General features: G+C 40.3%; 1 protein-coding gene across 1 annotated transcript in view; it reads right to left on the reverse strand.

Annotated features, from left to right (window-relative positions):
- TMEM163 (transmembrane protein 163) overlaps window positions 1–9,409 on the reverse strand; it is a 101,851-nt gene extending 92,442 nt beyond the window's left edge. Inside the window, exons 1-2 of the mRNA XM_068408197.1 lie at window positions 9,256–9,409; window positions 3,886–4,005 (exon numbers count right to left, since the gene is read on the reverse strand). Of these exons, the coding sequence (XP_068264298.1) occupies window positions 3,886–4,005; window positions 9,256–9,409 (274 nt within the window). The remainder of the gene's footprint in view (window positions 1–3,885; window positions 4,006–9,255) is intronic.
- Window positions 9,410–18,992: the final 9,583 nt, after the last annotated feature.

Below are 18,992 nucleotides of genomic sequence, written 5' to 3' on the forward strand. Positions count from 1 at the left end.
TCCCTAGTCCTCTATTATAATTCTGAAACTAGGCTCAATATGAACCTACAATACTGCAGCTACAGAAAGAAGTTATAGTTGTTATTATGAAATGATTTAGACTGCAGCCTTATACTACACATATATATGTTGCAAAAAAAGATGTTCATATTATATTTTCATTCTTTCCTTATAGTATTGTAAAACAGAAACAAATAATTATATTAAAATTATTATTCCAGTACTTACTTGGGGTGCTAAGGAATAAGTTAATGTTAATTTTAGTAATTTTTATCATGCCCAGTCTCAAGTTTATGACTACATATTTATAAAAATTTAAAACCACTCTTGATGAGAATTCTACAAGCACGCATATTTCAGGCAGCATCAAAATGAAAAGTGAAATGAACTTATTCATCAGGCATCGCTCAGTATCTGACCATAAAAGTATTGCACAAAACCACAAATGTCAGAATATGCATAACTGATTCCAAGCGAGCCTAACTTTCAGCTGCTAAAGATGATACCACAGGGCTCCATGGACCTCAAGGATCTTACAAATTTAAGTCTACAAAGATTTTACCGAAGCCTTGTGAAACTACATGCTGGAGAGCAACACCTTCGACAACACTTGAAGCCAATGAGCACAGCCATTACCACACACTGCAGGAGCTGTATTTAGAGACAGCAGCTGAGGTTTCCAAGTGGTCTTTTACAAGTACAGCATTTCTGTAGTAAAATTAAGGATATTAAGTACCTGATAGTAAGAGATCTGTTCTTTCAGCTAAAGGAAAAAGCTGATTTTACGGTCTGTGTAAGTTCTACTTATTAGTGAATAAAAGATGACAATTTCATTTTCCCTTAAACAGCCATTCTGCTCCATATCCAGTGTAGCCTAGTTTAGCTTTCTAAACCTAAAGACACCAAACATATTTTGATGCATACATCAGCATTTCGTCTTCTGTGTTGCAGTATTTCATGCCACAAAACAGCCCATCCCAGAGAGAATACACACCATACACCTGTTACGTAGCAAATATATGACATGTATATAGGTATAACATAATTTGAATTTATACACCTTTATAACACTATTAAAAAGAACCTGTGTATAGTGTAACACACAGATTTCAGATCAACAGCTCTCATGCCTCATGTGCCATGGATCATTACCTAATAAAGAAACTACTTCATGTATTCAGATCAACGTAAGATTTATCAATCTCTTTCAATATCACCAAGTGAAAGAAGATCAGAGTTCATCTGGGGCATCATCATAATCCCTCCAAGAGAAAATATCTCATGCCAGTCAAGATAAACCACTCCAACCTACTCCAATGTTAGGAAAATATAGCTTTGGAAGCAACTAGACTAGTCTTGAAAGGAAGGATGGTGATCAAGCTGCAGCAGATCAAAAAAAAAGGAAAAGGAAGTCTAGTTACAAACACTTGGTTGGAAAAGGAGGCTCCTGAATCCCTTCCCCACTCTCCACACAGACCATGCACACAGGTATCACTCCCCTTAGTGTTTTTCTTACCCTCCATGTCCTACATTTCTTCAACTACAGTTATCAAGTAAGGTCAGTTCCCTGGCCTACTATCTTTACCATATCATGTGCTGCTGCAAAAGCAGCATCATAAGATACACTTGCAAGAAAGTATTTTGAAGCCTATAAGAAGATAAAACAGAAATTTACAGAAATAATGTATAAGGGAATCAGAAAGAGTAGCGAGAATACAGTCAGTGTAGCCTGACAATTAGCACAGCAGGTCCCCGTTTTTCACTGAAATGGAACATCAGGGCTCTATTGCTAACACTTTACCATTACAGACAAGAGGGAAAACGGAAACAGGATGCTTTAAATAGCAGGTGTTTGCAAAGAATTGGCAGCGTCAGACACCCCAAAGTGACAACTAGTCATTTATATCAAACAGGCAGCAAACTCTGGCCACCTGGCATGTCTCCCAACTCATGGATTGGCTAGAGGAACCTGCTAAAAGGACAGCACAAAGGAAGAGAGCAGCCAACATGAGACGATAAACTGAGTAGAACTGTTGAAATTGCATAGGGGAGCAAAGTGATTCTAGAAGAATCACTATATTTTCCTCAAACATCAATATTTTTAATACTAAGCATATCAAAAGCCCTGGCAATGCTTTTGTGGCATGCAAGTTAACTGTCAATTGTCTATTAAGAGATTCCATACAGATATAATATGCATCTGTGTGCTCATTCCTCTTTTCATAAATTTAGCCTCTTCAAACCACAAGGAAAGACACATTCCAAAAACACATAATTAGTCCACTACTAACAGCTGGTTTCATTAGTTCAATGCCTACCCATCCCAGCTGAGTACACAGTCACAGTATATCCAGGCAGGGACTACCTTCTCTGCTGTTTTTTTGGTAGGGTTTCTAAATATTACCAGAGTGCCACAAATAAGGAAAACAGAAAATAAAAGTTCTCAGATAGCCTAACTAATCTTACAAAATGTTTAAAAAAACCCTTTTAAAAGAAATGGAGTGGTTTAGTTATCCATATAATACTTATGTCTTGCAACTCTGACAAATGAAAAAGTAAAATAAAATTAAGCCATTTCTCAATACTCCCTAAAACTATTCTGTTAACAGGTAACAAAGTTATTTTGTAACACAGTATTTACTTTTATGTTGCTTCAGTAGCAAAGATAGACTATTTTATTTTCATGAAGCAGAACAAAATGGAAACTCCGATGTCCGGCTTTCTTGTTAACGTTCAAATTCTTTACAGTGTTAAATTCTGCTTTTAAGGGTTTTTCTCTTTTCTCTTCTTTCTGAATCAAGTTATTGTACCTGTGTTTCTATATAAATCGCTCTGAGAAATATATGTTGAATTTTCAGAGACCATTTGGTCAGATTCTAATAATCTCTCCTGGGAGCTGACACCAACTTCCAGCAGCAGGTCATACACTGCAGATTAGAATAATAAAACACATGCTGCTGCGGCTTCAAAAAAAAAAGAAAAATAATGCAAGTCTGTCTTTATCAAGCTGAAGAATGATGTTTTGAGACATCTTAGATGTCTTGTCTTCTAGCCAGAGCTTTCCTTTTCTTTATATAAACATGTAAATCCAGTCACTGTTTTTTCCTTCTTTTAAACACAGAATGTGCCATTGCAAAGATTTTGTTCCAGATTCCACATTTATTTTTGTCCTTACAGTAATGCATTGTTACTTAATTGACCAAGATGGAAAGCTGGTATTTTACAAATTTGCATTGAACTAAAATATATCTTTATTTACACAATGTCACTTTTTTTCCTGTTTTGAAATAAAAGAAATACATTTCACTTTTTTCATATAAAAGTGGGATTTGGAGGTTTTTTCCCAAATTCTTTGTGTAAAGGTAAACTAGACAAACGTCTTGAAACTTAAAGAAAAACGCTGGCTTAGAAAGAACTTGATTTTCTCCTACAGATTAGCATTGTGTTAGGGTATCTGTCAGTATAATACAGAAAATCATATATTTCTCCCTTACAATTCATTATTCTTTATTATAGCATTCACACTACAAATCCCAGGTGGATTAAGACTTGTCATATTTGACCTCTTTGGTTAAAGGCAATCCACTGCATATTGATTTTTACACTATTCTGTAAAATGAACAGTTCCACATGCATAAATGCTAGCAGGAATCAACATCTCCTGTTTCTTTCTCTGACCTTCAACAACCCTATCCTCTGCAGAAAAAAACAACAGTTTTACTAATTTATAAGCACCATGCAGACACAGGCAGTCTAGAGAGAAACCTCTTTAGCAGTTGCGAAGAAAAAACATGAGAAAGCTTCCACAAAGAGAGAAATTCTGTAAGCCCAAAAGAAAAACAAAACGGAAGAGGTGTGAAGATTTAAAATATTCCCAATACTCACTGAAAGCAGCCACTGCAAGAGCCAGTGTGACAATAATGGAGACCCAGGAAACCCACAATGCCTTCTTTCTGTAGCTTTGAGCTTCATGAGGTTTTAGCCTTGTACTGCTTTCTAGCAAACCTGATAAGCAATAAGCAAAGAGGGTATGAACAATACATTGCTCCTTTTAAAAACACAGCTGTGTTAGTTCAGACCTAGATCACATACTTACAGTCTATATTACATATAGAATCAATATAGAATCAAATCCTGCTCAAATTATTAAGGTTAAGTGAATGAAGCCACAAGAAACATATGGGTAAGCAAGAAGAGCACACATAAGTTGTTTTGATTTCACATAGAAAGACCCACACACATCAGCCACTTAAAAAGAGTGCTGCAATTGTAGGGCAGTTACAGAAATTCACATCACTTTTATTTTCCACCTGCACATCTACACAAGAAAGGGCTCAGTCCTGTGCTCACTCAGATCAACACTCGTTTCCGCAGTTGAGATTCCTGAACATAATTAACATAGGAGAAAAACTCGTGCTCACCAGTCTCTGCAAAATAACCTACCAATGCACAGGAACACACTGCACATAGTGAGCATCGAAGTAGAAGCTGGCATACTTCAGAATCAAAGCTACTACAGTTCAAAAAACCTCTTGAAGCACAATGTCCTCCATGTAAGGTAAGAATACATCCCCATCTAGAACTAAGTGAAGAACAAATTCTGTCCCTGGTGCAATCAGCACGGAAGTCTGTTGAACGCAAGGGAATGGGATTTCTTTCTCTCTTTTTTGATACTTTCAATATGTGGCAGTCTTTTGTCCGCTCACCTTACATCACAGAGAAGAATTCAGGTTAAGAATACAGAATATAACAGCTTTCTTTGGTTTTCATTCTCTCAGTCCGAGTCTTAAGCCACTTTTAAAATGCATTCATAGTTTAACATACTTGCCTTTTGTTTATCCCATCCAGATTCTTCTCTGCTTAATATATTTATCTAAATTGAAACATACATTCTTTTTCACCAGCAAGTTCCAGCTCAAATCTGTTTAACTGGAGAGAACACCTGATGGCTTTTAACTTTCTTAATGAATTACTCCAGAAAATGAGGGTGGTTCCTCTTAGATGACGATCAGTTTTCAGCGGGATTTGCCTGCACTGAACACATTGAACTGGGGCACTGGTTTAACAGCACAACCTTTCAGTAGCTGGTCTAACGTCTTAGACAAAGGGTTGAGAACAGGGACTCTGGCAGACTCAGCAGCAGATTAAAACATAATAGCTGAAGCTGTGACTATCCTCACCTTCCCCAGTTTTCTCTCCAATGGCTATTGCCACTTTCAAGGCAGGGACACCTGATCTGGTTATCAGTGTACTCCTGAATCCACACCGTGTTTAACCAAGTTTATTAACGTTAACAGATATTAATTTCAACTGACTGTAATATACTGGCTGAAAATTGCAATGGTTTTGCAATCAATTCAGAAGTGAATCAGACATCTCTGCCTCTGGGGCAGCAACGTGTCAGCAGAAGGGCAGGCATCCAGGGGTGGTAACAATTGGAGCCACCAGATTTTATTCTGCCACTTGAAGTCTGTAAAAATTACTGGTTCTATTCCTAGCATAATTGGTGGGATTCACACTGTCTTGGAAAAATTTTTAATGCTTTTTTCACCTCAATTACAATAAAGCAGAGAGAGTTTCTTTACAGTAGTTCAGAAAGCCACTGTGAGAATTTCATGCTTATACTGTGTTTTTAGAAAATTTAAAATATTACCTCACTTTTGTGCTACACATTCCCCTCTTTATGAATGGAAAAGAATTTGCAAACTTGTATGCAGGAGAATTACTAGGCCCTGTACTGAAGTGAGGTCTGTTTCTTATTATGTGCGTTCTTTGTCTGTTTAATACATGAAAACTACCAGATGACAACTCTGGAAGGTTTGAGTCTTTTACTGATAGGACTCTACAGCTATCTCTCACATAGCCCACTTTCATTTGTGTGAAGAAATATTTTTTCTTCCCCCAATGTTAGGCCTATCTTCTGCCACTACATACAATGATGCATAGTTTAATTGCTTTCTGATATGAGGTAATTTAACGATACATCTTGACATATAGGAGAGATTTCTACTAATATAGCCATAGAGAAAACACATCTCCTCAGGTTTTGTGTGTTCACCCCTCCTGCCCCCTCCCCAAACCAAGGATTTTAAATTACAGCCCAAATCTTGCTGGAATGTAAAGCAAAGTAGTTTTTCTTAGCCAATTTTGATTCTCAATATTTCAACCCTCAAACAAACACGGATCAGAATGGCAGACATCCTCACCTGTTTCTTTATTTAAAGACATCCTACAATTCATGGCTACAGCTCACTATTACCTGGGAAGTCCAACATACACAGTTGATACTTACAAATCAAATAATATCCTAATTAAATGAAGAAATGAATAATAAGCCCCACAGCTAGTGCAGCACTGCTGATTATTATTCACATGTCAAGCACGTGTCCAGTACGACAGAGACTGCAATCCTTGTAAAACTGAACCCCTTCTGCTGTGTGTGTGTGTGTTTGTCTTTCGCTCGCTCTCTCAAAATGGCTGGCATATTCTAGCTATCAGAGATGTGATCCCTTCCTCCCTAAAATAAATCAAATAAATTTTCTGTATTTACAATTTTCATCCCTGAGAAAGATCATATTATTCTTACGAGTGTCCTGGGGGACGGCACACAAAAATACACACTCATCCACTACCAAGCCCATAGCATGAAAATTATTTAGAAGCAACAACAGCTCATTAATTTACACACACAACACAATTCACAAGGTAAACCTCCGTATTTTTTCCACTGACCACAAGAAAACAAGTTTTAAGCATCCACAGGAGGCTGAAAGATAATCTTTCAGTATGACCTGCAGTGCTACAAAAATAAAAAGCTAGTGTCTACTGATAAAATGCCTCCACCCTGAAATTAACATACTGAGTAATTTTATTGCCATTAATTTATTTAACACAGATACCCTTAAGGTAAAAAAAAGGTGATGAGCTGGTTAAATCCACTGGATTTTTACTTTATCTTTCAGTACCTTAATATATTAACAGATTTTCTTCCCATAAAAAAATCAGAAGGAGAGAAAAAACCTGCCTAACAGTTGCGGAACACAAGCTTGGCATATTTGTGAAGTGATTCTAGGATATTCTTTACCATATGCTGACTTAACAGAAGCACTTTTCTATTTGGCTAAGGGATCATTTTAAAATGTCAAGTTAGAATTTGTGGAAGAGATAAGGCTAATAGAAAAATTGTTCACCTAAGATGTTAATTTGAGGACCCCCATCCACAAAATTATCACTGATATTGGATCTGGTTGTTAAAGAGCAAACATCTTGTTCCAAAATTTAGGGTTAGTTTTTATTTTTAGCAAACATGGAAGTATCGTCTCTATAACTGGATCTGCTATGATTCATTGGAAAGGATCATAAGAAAAAGCACAACCTAAAAGGACAGACTGTAACAATTTCAACAAGGACAACCTGCAAAAAGCATACCAGATTTTCCTCTACAATGTCTGGGAATTATCCTGGTAGATGGAATCGGTGACTATGGGAAAGGCTAAAAGAAAACTACTGCAAGGGCCATAGAAAGAGTGTGAAGGCAGAAAAGGAAATAAAACCATCAGTTTTAGTCTCATCTCCCTCCTAGAGAGAGATAAGGTCAGGTACAACAGACACACTGTTTTTTTGGAATTACCCTTAATACCAAAAGGGCCAGCTTTCATCTTGTCGTACTGGGCACAAATTAAAAATTTCTGTAATCAAACTCCCATGTTTAAACCATAATCAAAATTCCCGATTCCCATTATTTAAAACAGAACTGAAGCCTCAAATTGCCCTCAGTCACAATGTTTGTTCTCTGCCATTGGCGGTGACAGCGAGGGTACCCCTGGAAAAAGGGCTGTCCCCCGCGCCAACATGACTGAAACCTGTCAGGGAAGATGGTGACTGCTCTTCCCCGTTACTTCTCTACTTCATGTCTAGGATTTGTGAGCAGGCACAGGCATTTGGAAAGCTGGTGAAGGAACGGGAGATACAGGGGTTACGTGTAGGATGGGATGAAGACCAAGAATACAAAAGGGACTCCGGGATGCTGAAAACAAAAACAGAAAGGAAGAAAAGGCAACAGAAAGGCTAAGGAAAGCCCTGTGAAATAAAAAATGGAGAAAAATTGTGTGGAAGAGGAGCCTGGAGGTGTTGTGGAGGACAGGACAACGCAGAGGGTTAAAATGGCAGCTGCCTTTACGGGCAGCAGGTAAGCAAGTGCCTCACAGTGAACTGAGGTCTGAAATAGGTGTGCTTCACAGTAAAGAGTAACACGGTTTGGAGCGGGCAGCTTTCCATCCCTGGTCAGATATTTAGGCAAATAATAAAAAACGAGTTAAAATAATAAAAAACGAGTTACGTGGACGTGCATCACACAGTGGGGAAAGGAGACGGGGAGTGAGGCAAGCTCCCTGACCCGGCTGCCCAGCCTGGGCTGTAGCGGCCCAGCACAGGATCGCCCCGTTGTGCCCCTGCTCGGAAGGCGGCTGTCACCAGCCCCGCCGGCAGGTAACCTCCGCGGCCTCCCTCTCTTCAGCGGCGAGAAAAACCTTCGGCACCGCCTGGCACTGCCGGGAGCCCCGGGGCCCCCGCCGCCACCTGCGCCCCGGCCCTTCCCCTCGCCTGGGGAGCGGGAGCGGCGCCATGTGCCGCCGCCCGCCAGCGCCCGCTCCCCCGCCAGGCAGGCAAGTTTTCGGGCGAGGTGGGAAGAGAGTTTATAAAAATATTTTAAAGCTGTCGTGGGGTGCTCGCACGGGAACTAAAATGAGGAGAAGCTTCGAGGGCGGCGCGGGGAATGTTAAGCGAGTGGGGCTGAGGGGAGGCGGCGGCAGGGGCAGGGCGGGAGCGGCGGGCTGAGGGGAGGCGGCCGGGGGCGCTGAGGCGAGGGCAGGGGCAGGGCGGGAGCGGGGCCTGCAGGCCCTCACGCCGCGGGAGGCCGGGGCTGCGGCGAGGCGCGGGGTGTGAGGGAAGAGCGAGGGGGTCCGGAGGAGACCGGGGCGGCTGCGAGCAGAGCGGCTGGTGGGGGCAGTTAGGAGGGCAGGAGTCGGTGTGGGGCTGCCAGGGCTGAAGAAGGGGGGGGCGGGAAGGGCTGCTGTGGCGAAATGAGGAGGAGGGCATGGGTCCAGGAGAGCGAGGTGTGAGGGTGCTGCAGGGAGGGTGCAGGAGAAGGTGTCGGGGGCAGGTGTTAGGCGCCTCGGGACGGAGGGGCGGTGACGGGGCATGCCACAGAGGAGGGCAGCGTGCAGGAAGGCGGGTGAGGGACGGGCGGGTGCTCACCTCTGTCCTCCAGCCCCTCGCTGAACTGCCCGCTCTCCCCGATCCGCAGCTGCTCCTGCTGCTGCTGCCGGGGGGGCACCGGCGGGCTGGCCCCGGGGGGCTGCACGATGGCGGGGTCCGGAGTGGTGTCCAGGGGGGCAGCGGACGGCTCCATTTCTTGCGGGGCGGCGGGAAGCGGCTGGCGACTGTGGCAGCGAAGCGAGGAGCGAGCGGAGCATCCAGCCCGAGTGCGAGCCCGGGGAGAGGAGGAGACTCCGGCTCAGAGCATAAGGGAGACGGGCACAGGCAGCAAACAAACTCCTCCGGCTGCTCCCCGCGGCCGCCTCATGACTAACCTCGCCGGCGGCGGAGGAGGGGGCAGGTGGGAGAGCGGTGCCGCCTCCCCGCGCTGCCCTTCCCCTCCCCGCCCCGGGGAGCACCTCCGGCGGCGGCAGCGGCGCCCGGACCCGCGGCGGGGCGGAGGCGGGAGCCGGGGCCGGGCGGCAGCTCGCCCCCGTGAGGGGACTGGGGTGGCGGGAAGGGCTCTGGTGAGTCGCCCTCGAGAGCCCGCAGGCACCTGCGAAAGGTGCGGCAGGACCTTGGGCTTCAGGGACGTCCCCGGAGCCGGCCGAGGAAGCGGGAGACCTGTCAGCCTCCCCTCGCCATGGCAGGCTATGCCTTCCTCCTCCGCCCGCTGCCGACTCTCAGGGGAAGGAGCTGCCCAGTGACTGCCCAAACGCGGAGCCTGTGCACAGCAGGGTGAGACACAAAGGCCTCACGCCGCTCCTGAGGGCTGCAGGTGCTGGCCCTGCAGAACAAGGCCCCGTCTGCCCCATCCTCGCCTCCCCTCACACAGGTAAAACTCAAGTGTTCCCCTTTGCTTGGGGGATTTGCTTACTCCCTGTCCACCGTAGCCCTTTTTCAGGATCAGGGCCAAATCACCACACGTATGCACCTCTCAGAGCCCCCAGCACTGACGTTTTGTTACGCTGACAGTTGGTTTTGCCAATATTAGCCTAAAAACTGACCTAGAACATACAGCAGCCTCATGCTGAGCCATGGGATTAGAGCTGGAGACCTGCTGGTGGTCAGGGCCGTTCATAGTTCACTCACCTGCCGTTCCTAGGGCTGCAGAAGAATGTAGGGAACAAACTAAAACCTTAGGAGAGCAGACATGTGAAAAAAAAAATGGAAAATTTTACTGATAGATCTGTGCCAGAGCTGCTTTCTTCTTCTCTGCTGGTTTCTAATGACTAGATGGAGAGGTGCAAATAAACAAAAGCATTTTCTGTGTTAGCACAGTTTCCCAGTTGCATGCTTGCTAGCATGCAGATAAATTTTGAAACTGTATTGTGTTTTGACTTGAGTCTAGGAAAATAAAGACAATTAGACATTGCAGCTCAGGTCATCAGCTGATATGTATGGACATAATCCCCATTTAAGTTATATGAAGATCAGGTTGCCTTTCTCTTTTGACAAATTAGCGAATTTGGGGAGTATAGAAAGACCAGCAGGAAATTAATATTTATGCTAGCATAGGGACATGATTTTATAAGCTGTCAGAACCTTGCTGATGTCACCTTAAAGTTTTGCAGTAGTTTAGTAATACCTATTTGGGAGTGGTTGGTGAAACATTACTACCAAAATGTCTTAATTTTAAACAATGCTTCTTAATGCTGTATGCTGATCTTCAACATCTTTTCAGCTGTATTTTAAAGCATTAATTATTTGAAAAGGTAAATGTAAGTAAATGTTAAGGGAAGTGACAAAAAAGATTGTTTTAGAAACTGATTGGCATTCTGGCAACCTTGTGGAATGGAGATGACTGTTGTAGTGTGGGGGATTGGTGTTTGCTTTTTACCTCATCTTATGACTTTGTGTATAGTCTGCCACACCTACTATATGAAATGTTTTTGAAGTCTTCACACCTCTTGCCTAAATTTCATCTTAACCCTTAGCTATCCTACTCTGGTTTGTGATCCCAGAGCTCTCATTCTTCTGGTTGGATCAGCATTAATATGAGTATAAGCAATGCCCAAAGTATTTTCTTTTCCCTCAGGTAATGGATACTAAATTACAAAGTGCCTATTTGATGTTAATGTCAGAAGAGGTTCTAATGTGCCTAAGCTAACACAAGTGAGTTGTTTTGATGGAAGTGTTTTTTGGGTTTGCGCTGAGTTGGGAGGGTTGGAAACTAGTAACTCCATAAAATAAATATGGTTACTTTCTTTATGGGCTGTTTATTAAGCTCTGGTGACCTTGGACCTGCGAGATACAAAAGAAGATCTGTATGTATATGCATGTGAGACATGAATGAAAAGTAGAAAAGACTTACCTTTTGTTACTTGCCATAAATAATAGATTGTCGTGTCTCTCTGTCACTTAAAATGTGATTATAAAGTGAGAATCCTTAAATTAGTAGAACCAGTTTTGTAATCTGGTCATAGATGAGGAATTGGGGCCAAATCACTTTTCAGGACCTGGCAGGGATACAGAAACCTTTGGTGAGTCAGTCTGGGGAGACACTCTCCCATGCAGAGTGCATCCAGTATAAGCCATGAAGAGTCCCTTGAAATTGCTGCAATGGATGTAACGCTCCCTAATGCAACTATTGCAGTATCCTTCCTCTTCTAGAAGGTAAGTCTATATCTGATCCATTCCAGTAGGAACTTTCTTACTCCTTGCATAAATGAAAAATTAACTAGTGACTCCCACTGGACACTACCTCCTTTCTGTAAGTCTGTCTAAGCTATTTTGGTATTCTTATAGCTTCCAGAAATCAATCCAAGAGGAAAGTGCCTGGAGAGTCTTAATTCCTCTTCTTTAAAAGGAGGTGAAAGGGGTAAGTTTCCAAATGATTTGGAGGAAAACAGGAAGTAGGAACACCAAACCACAAGTTCTAAACTTTAATATGTTCCTTTTTTTTCAGTTGTTCTCAATCACTGTTTGTGCATAAAACTGTGTCTGGCAGGAGCTGCAGCTGTCTCTATTTGTATAAATGCTATAGTGTTCAGGCTATAGCAAAGAATATTCAGGCTTGCAAAGAGTATTACAGTTTCTTTTAAATGACTGTCTTCAGTGCTTTCAAACATGTCCTCATGTGAGAAGGGATATACTCTGCATTTAGCAAATACAAATTCAAAACATGAAGCAGATCCACAAAGAAGAGCCTTTCAGATCAGACTATTATTTATATAAGCTAGCTAGTAAGAAGCAGAAAGACTGCCATATCATAGCAGCTGGAAGCTACTTTCCAGCATTGCCTCTTATTTCTCATGACACCTTTTTCACTCAAAGTATATTCCTTTGGATAAAGATGTAGGGCTAGGGTTTTAAAGACACGGATCCTATTTTCCAGCTCTGTTGGACTTCTTGTGTAGGAAGCCTGTAGGCAAAGTCAATGAAGAGAAAAAGGTCTGACCCTAATAGCTATATTATGTATTATTTTATTTCTTGGCCCCTCAAACCTCCCTTTGGTGGATATAAATAAGGAGAAGCCAAAATCAATTAAAAAAAAAAAAGCCACATCTCTGGAGTCAATCTAAATGGACTGACGCCGTCCCATATTGTATAGCTGCTGCAAGATTAATATGCACTTGCAGAACTTTGTTCCCAGCTGGAACTGCCTATAATTTCCATAATATTTTGACTTCCAGAGAAAGGTGATTCCAAACAGGGTGGAGGTCTCTCGCACCACAGCAACCAGCAACAATGAAGAGAACTTCTCTGGTTTTTCTTCATCTGGATTGTCTGTGGTCTGGTTTTGCCATGGTTATTTGTGGTGGTTCTGTTCTTTCTTTCTGCCCTTCCTCCCTCCTTCTATTGAATAAATGAAAAATATCAATCAGATTTGAGATTCTTCCTCCAGGCCCACCCTAACTCTCAGCAATGTCAGAGAACGAATTTCAATTATATTTGACGAAAATTGGATTAGGTCCATCATTTTATTCTTTTCCAAGGTAGGCACTTTCCTGAGGGAATAAGCAATCTCTTGGCAGTAGGTTGGCCTACTTTCCTAAGTTACAGTCCCTTTGTTTCACTTAAACATTATTCCTATACTACCATCAGCACCCATTATGGGATGTCAAAGAGTAGCACGGTGCAAAAAGGCAGAAAGAATGCGGTGCTATTGCATCGTGTAGAGTGAAAGTAGAACCAGTGGGTAACAATGGCAAAACAGGTCCTGGCCCATCAGTGAGATAGTGGTCACTATATGAACGCAGAACATGTTATTCCTCATCAGTCTATGTGGAGTTGAAATAAATCTGTTTTCATTATAGGCAAATTTGGATGTGTTAGCATTGTATGTTCATTTGTCATTCTGAAAATGAGCTTCATCTATTCTGGACTTTCTGTTTTTCCTGTTCATTTTAGCACTACTGACTGGAATGTTTTCACCTGAATTAGCAGAACACAGTGGTGCATTCAAAGGCTTCTGAGAAGGAAGTTTGCTTGATTTCATTGATGTTAACTAGTCAATGTTCCATATTGACCATCATCTTAAGTGCAGCACTTAAACTCAGAGCACTCTTGCAGATTTGGAGAGAGCTGGTCAGCTGGCCCAGTGATTATTTTTTAGTATGTTTAAAGGCATAAGAGCAAGATAATGATACTGTCTCCATTCATCATTTTGTTTGCGGGGTTGCGTTTCATACACATACTAAACACAGAACTGCCTTTTTCTGGCAACAAAATACTATATTTGTCACTGGCATTGTATTGCAGTGTCAGGGAGTGCTAGTGTAAGCCAGGATGGTTTATTAGTTTGGTCTGTCAACGTCTCATGCCTGACATTCAAAAGAAAATGCTTACTTCTTACTTTCGTCAATATGCCTTTCATGGAACTACAGCAATGACATCCCCGTCCAGTTTTACAGGAGACACATCGGAAACGAGACCAAGTACCAATCCAATTCTAAATGGACGGGCAGACATCGGCCCTGTAAGGGTCCTCGCTATAGATAATCTACGGCCAAAGTCTGAGATTGATTTATCCTGATATTCCTAAAGGCAACGCCTTTGAGTAAGTGTTTATGCTGTGTAAACACTCTGTTAGTTTGCACTACAGCTACCTTTTTGTGCCTGTTGTGTGGATAAGATGCTAAGATACTTCAGATCATTCTTCGCCATTAGGCACGTCCTCTACTGAAATTAATAGATTAGATAAGTCTCTTTAGTGATGAAAATCTCTAGATTCTGTATTTCACAGCCTTTTTTCATGAACCTAATCTTTTAATAGTCCCCTGACCATCTTATGCAATATTGGCTAGCATAGGTTTGTTTTACAAACAAATACAAATTAGGCTACATTTGGTAGGATGGTTTTAACTTTTTTTTTGTTTGCCAGCTTACTTGATGGCACGTAGGCAGAGGCAGATACATATTTTGTTGTTGTTTTGTAGGTCACCTGTAGTCCCACAGCATGTTCAGTGGTCAATAGGATAAGAAATTCTACACTAGGTTCTTTTAACTTGGTCTAGATACCTCTCAGCCTAGTATTAATCACCCTATTTTTTAATTTAAAATAAAATAATAATGATGCTAGTACAACAATGCTACATTAATTTTTAAACTGCAGAGCACGCTTAAATTACTATCCAATGTATGTAGGATACTGTTTTTCTCTTGCACTGGGCTAAATAGAGTTTAAATTGAAATCATCTCTCTTCTTGGCATTTTGAGACTGAATATTAACTTGGGTCAAAAATAATCAGAATGTTATTTTGAAAAAAGAATATGATTAGTCAGTATCTTTTCCTTCAGGCTATGAAATAGTGCCTATAATATGATTCCCAACAAATACAGCATGCAATGACCTTGGTAAGTAATTGATGACACCTCACATAAGCACCTACTCTTCCTCTGTATGGTGTTGTTGCAGGATCATATTTGCAAAAAATGCTCAAGCTAGCAAAAGCCACAAGCATTAATAAATTCCGTTGTAGCAACAAAGGAGGAATAAAAACTTAGAATGCAAAATATGTAATCTTAAAGTGAGCAGAAGATCTTGAAAAAGATTCTACACAGTGAGCATTTTCCATCTTGAAACTATTTTAAAAGCTGGGTTTTTTATTCTAGTTAAAATTGCTACGTAAATATGGGAAACCAAAGGTTTACCCACAAAAACTAACCTTACTATTTTCTTCAGAGAAACATTATGCAGTCATGCAAGACTACATGCCTCTATTCCAAACAATGTTATTTCTTTCTATCACTGAAGATGTTTTGTTTCCAGTTTTTATATAACTGAGGAAAACTGACTTATTTGACAGTGGCTTTATTTCATCGGTAATATTCACAAGTATTGAGGAGGATTGGAATCATAGAATCATTTTTGTTGGAAAGGACTTTTAAAATCATCAAGTCCAACCATTAACCTAGAACCGCCAAGTCAATGAATTTAATTTTATAGAGGTAGAAACCTGGTACTTAAGTAATAATCTTCATCTTTTTTTCTTTTTTTTTTTTTTTTTGCTTCCTATGCTCTCTTCCCATGTTATGTGAGAGATTTTTCTTCTTCCAGTGAGACTCTAACCACAGCCTAATAGATGACATGAGTACAAGCAGCTGAGATTTCATTTGTGCATCAAAGAAAAGAAAAAAAGAAAGGTAGGAGATTCCTAGGAAGCATAAGTCAATATAATTTTGTAATAAACTTATCCAATGACTTATAATTACTTGATGATAATTCCTATCCAGAAATGTCTTAATAACTAGACACTTCCAACATATTGCATAACATCATGTTTTCTCCCATATATTTGCAAAAAATATACACAGTTTTCCATTAAGTTTAGATGATTAACCACGAGATGAAGTGCACCACAGAAATCACGAAACATTCTTTTTATTATATACAGATTGTGTCACTTTTCCTATTGCCAAGCCAGTGCCCATTCCTCCTGATGCGCCTGTCTACCAAGGCCTTTTCCCACCATTTCAGACCTAGGTCTATGCAAAGATAGACGTACATTTGTTTCCTAATCAGATTAGACTCATGCATTTATGAAATATTTATAGTTTATAAATTTAACATTATGCATAAAAAAAAAATAAAAAGTCATAATCCCTACCTTGAAGGTAAGGATTTAATGAGAAAAGGGACTAGTTGCATTTACTTACGAGATTTGCCTGTGTCAGAAAAAGAGATGTAATAGGTTTTATGGGGAATGGCACCCAATTCACACCTAGTTTCTATTGTGGTATTTTAAACTCTAATTTGTAATTTGGGTTGATATCTTATTCCTTGCAATTAGTGTCATCAGCAGAAGAGTAATTTCTTTTATCTTGCTGTATTTTTATCTTTTAACAAAATACCGTGTGTAAGTATTTGAGGGAACAACGTTTCTATTAAACTATAGCAATAATATTTAGATTGCTTCTGCTCTACTGGTAAGTGAGTACTCCACAGCTCGCTTTTGCTGTGAGTTGTTTGATAAACTGTATGATATGATAATATTTATGTGTTGTTTTGAATAGCTAATCCACATTGTTTAGGAGTTGGAAAAGAATATCTTATCCTTTTCTTATGCCAAGTGAATTGTAAGTAGGGTTCTGCGCATTCCCACTGGAGTATTTAGCTAAGATGATTACAGAAAATGTTTGAAAAAAAATGATAGCCACAGCCAAAATGAATATTTTGCGAAACATGTTCTTCATAACCAGGAAACTATACTTGTTCCATTGTGTGCCAGTTTTGGGGTTGTTTTTTTACATCTTCTCAAGCAGATGTTTGACACTTTAAATCATTTAAGTCTTCTAGGTTTTGATAGACATCAAATTCCTGAGTACCTAGTAGAATCTGTTACCCACGTAGCCGTTTTTGGTTTGGTGGGTTTTTTTTTTGTTTCTACTTTTTTTGCTGGAGGAAGTAGAATTAGTTTCCTGAGTCCTGGCATGCAATTTGAGTTTGAATAATTCATTATAATGGGAGATGCTGTAGGTAAAATCATGAAATTCTTCAGATACTAGTTTTTGGAAGAGGCAAAAATAATGGGTGAGGCAAAAATAATGTCAATGACATATAGAGCAGTTTTAATATGTTTCAGCATCCTTTATTCTCATGATATATTCATTGTTTCTCATCCTCTTAGGTAAAAATTTCAGTGGGCAATTGGAACAATAGGAGACAGTGACAATCCCTTTTGTAATTTTAAGAGAGTGAATCACATAATTCATGGCATTCTTCTTATAAGAAGAATTGGGAGCCATTTTTTTGTGGAATTCAAACCCAAAAATTTCTACTCTATTGCAGCCAAGCCTTTCTCTGCGTGCAGCAGTAGCAAAAGCAACAGATCTGGATTTGATCTAGCATGATGAAATACACTGTGAATATTGACATTTATCTATCCATAGTGAATACTGTCTGATCTGGATTTATATAAGAGGGATAAGGTAGGTGGTTAATAAGCCTACTAAAACATTTATATTACATTTAGCAGTGGTACGGAGTTGTACATGGCTATTAGCATTCGCCAATTTTACAAGGAAGAGGAGCATCTTTTGGAAATTGAAGCAGCACTTTTCTCTGTAGAATGAAGAGTGTTAAACACACTTCACCTATGAATGTCTTTTCAAGCAACCAGCAAAATTCAAATTTAAAGGCAGTTGAAGTTTGGAGTTCGAAATGTCAGTGAAATTTTGAACCTCTGCTGCAATAAAATTGTCCTGTAACCAAAAAGGAAGAGAGAGATGTCAGTCATATAATTTAAACAGATTATGATAAAATTCAATTTCTGCCTCTTTCAAATTTTCTCTAAGGCCGTTGATGGTGCCTTAGTAATCAAGGGGCAGGCAGTCATGTAGTAATGCAGACAGCTTCCTTTCCACCATCAAGACACACATATTTTCAGTATCAGGGGGCAGGGATATTTCAATAGCCACAGAATTTTCACTTAATTTTCACATCATTTTATTAGAAAATATGTATTTTAACAGGTTTTATTTTGCTGATAAAGTTTATATGCTTGGATTCATTTTACTTTATCCATTGACTAAAACAGCTATACAAATTAGGTATAGTTGTACTTATAAATTTAGGCAAACTGAGACAAGATATGTAAAAAGAAGTAATATGTTTTATTAAACCCACTAGTGTAATTCATTTCCAACTAATATGCTCAGAAAGTGTAGCTAGGTGTACAGCCTTCATGACTTCAGGAAGAGTTTCTGTGTCCAAAAGTGCCTGCTTTTTTCACCTGTTTGTTTAATTAAAAAAATCTATCTATAGACTTTGTCTTATCTTTGTACCAAAGTGTGTTCATTTCATATGTCTGGTTTTTGTCTTGTTTAGGATCTCAGTGGATAATTGGTTAGCAGGAGATTCACTGTAAAATGACTTTTCAGGTTGCACCAACTACAAGCCATATTTGGGTCAGATAGGATTTTTTTCCTGTCACAAGGAAAATAATTTCTTTCTTCTAAAGTTTGAAATTCTGCAGCAGCCTGCTAGCAGAAGGAAAAAAAGCAAGAGCACTCAACTTTGATTTTTATTTTAGTTCCCAGAATCACCTGAGTTTCACTTTAGTAAGTTCTACAAATGTAAATCTTCATTTGAGACTCAACTCTCGCTTACAAAGAAATATTTAATTGCTGTCGTGATAATGCTGTGTACCAGCACTATATCTTGCATTGCTGGTTGGTGAATCATAGGTTGGGCTGGCAAGCTGAATGCAGTAGGTGAGGCTCCCGAGCGAGCAGTTAACCATGGCAGTATGCTGTATGGACAGGAAATACAGACGTGGCCGTAGGGCAGTACT

Source organism: Nyctibius grandis, chromosome 9 (assembly GCF_013368605.1).
Source record: "Nyctibius grandis isolate bNycGra1 chromosome 9, bNycGra1.pri, whole genome shotgun sequence".
NCBI lineage: Eukaryota > Metazoa > Chordata > Aves > Nyctibiiformes > Nyctibiidae > Nyctibius > Nyctibius grandis.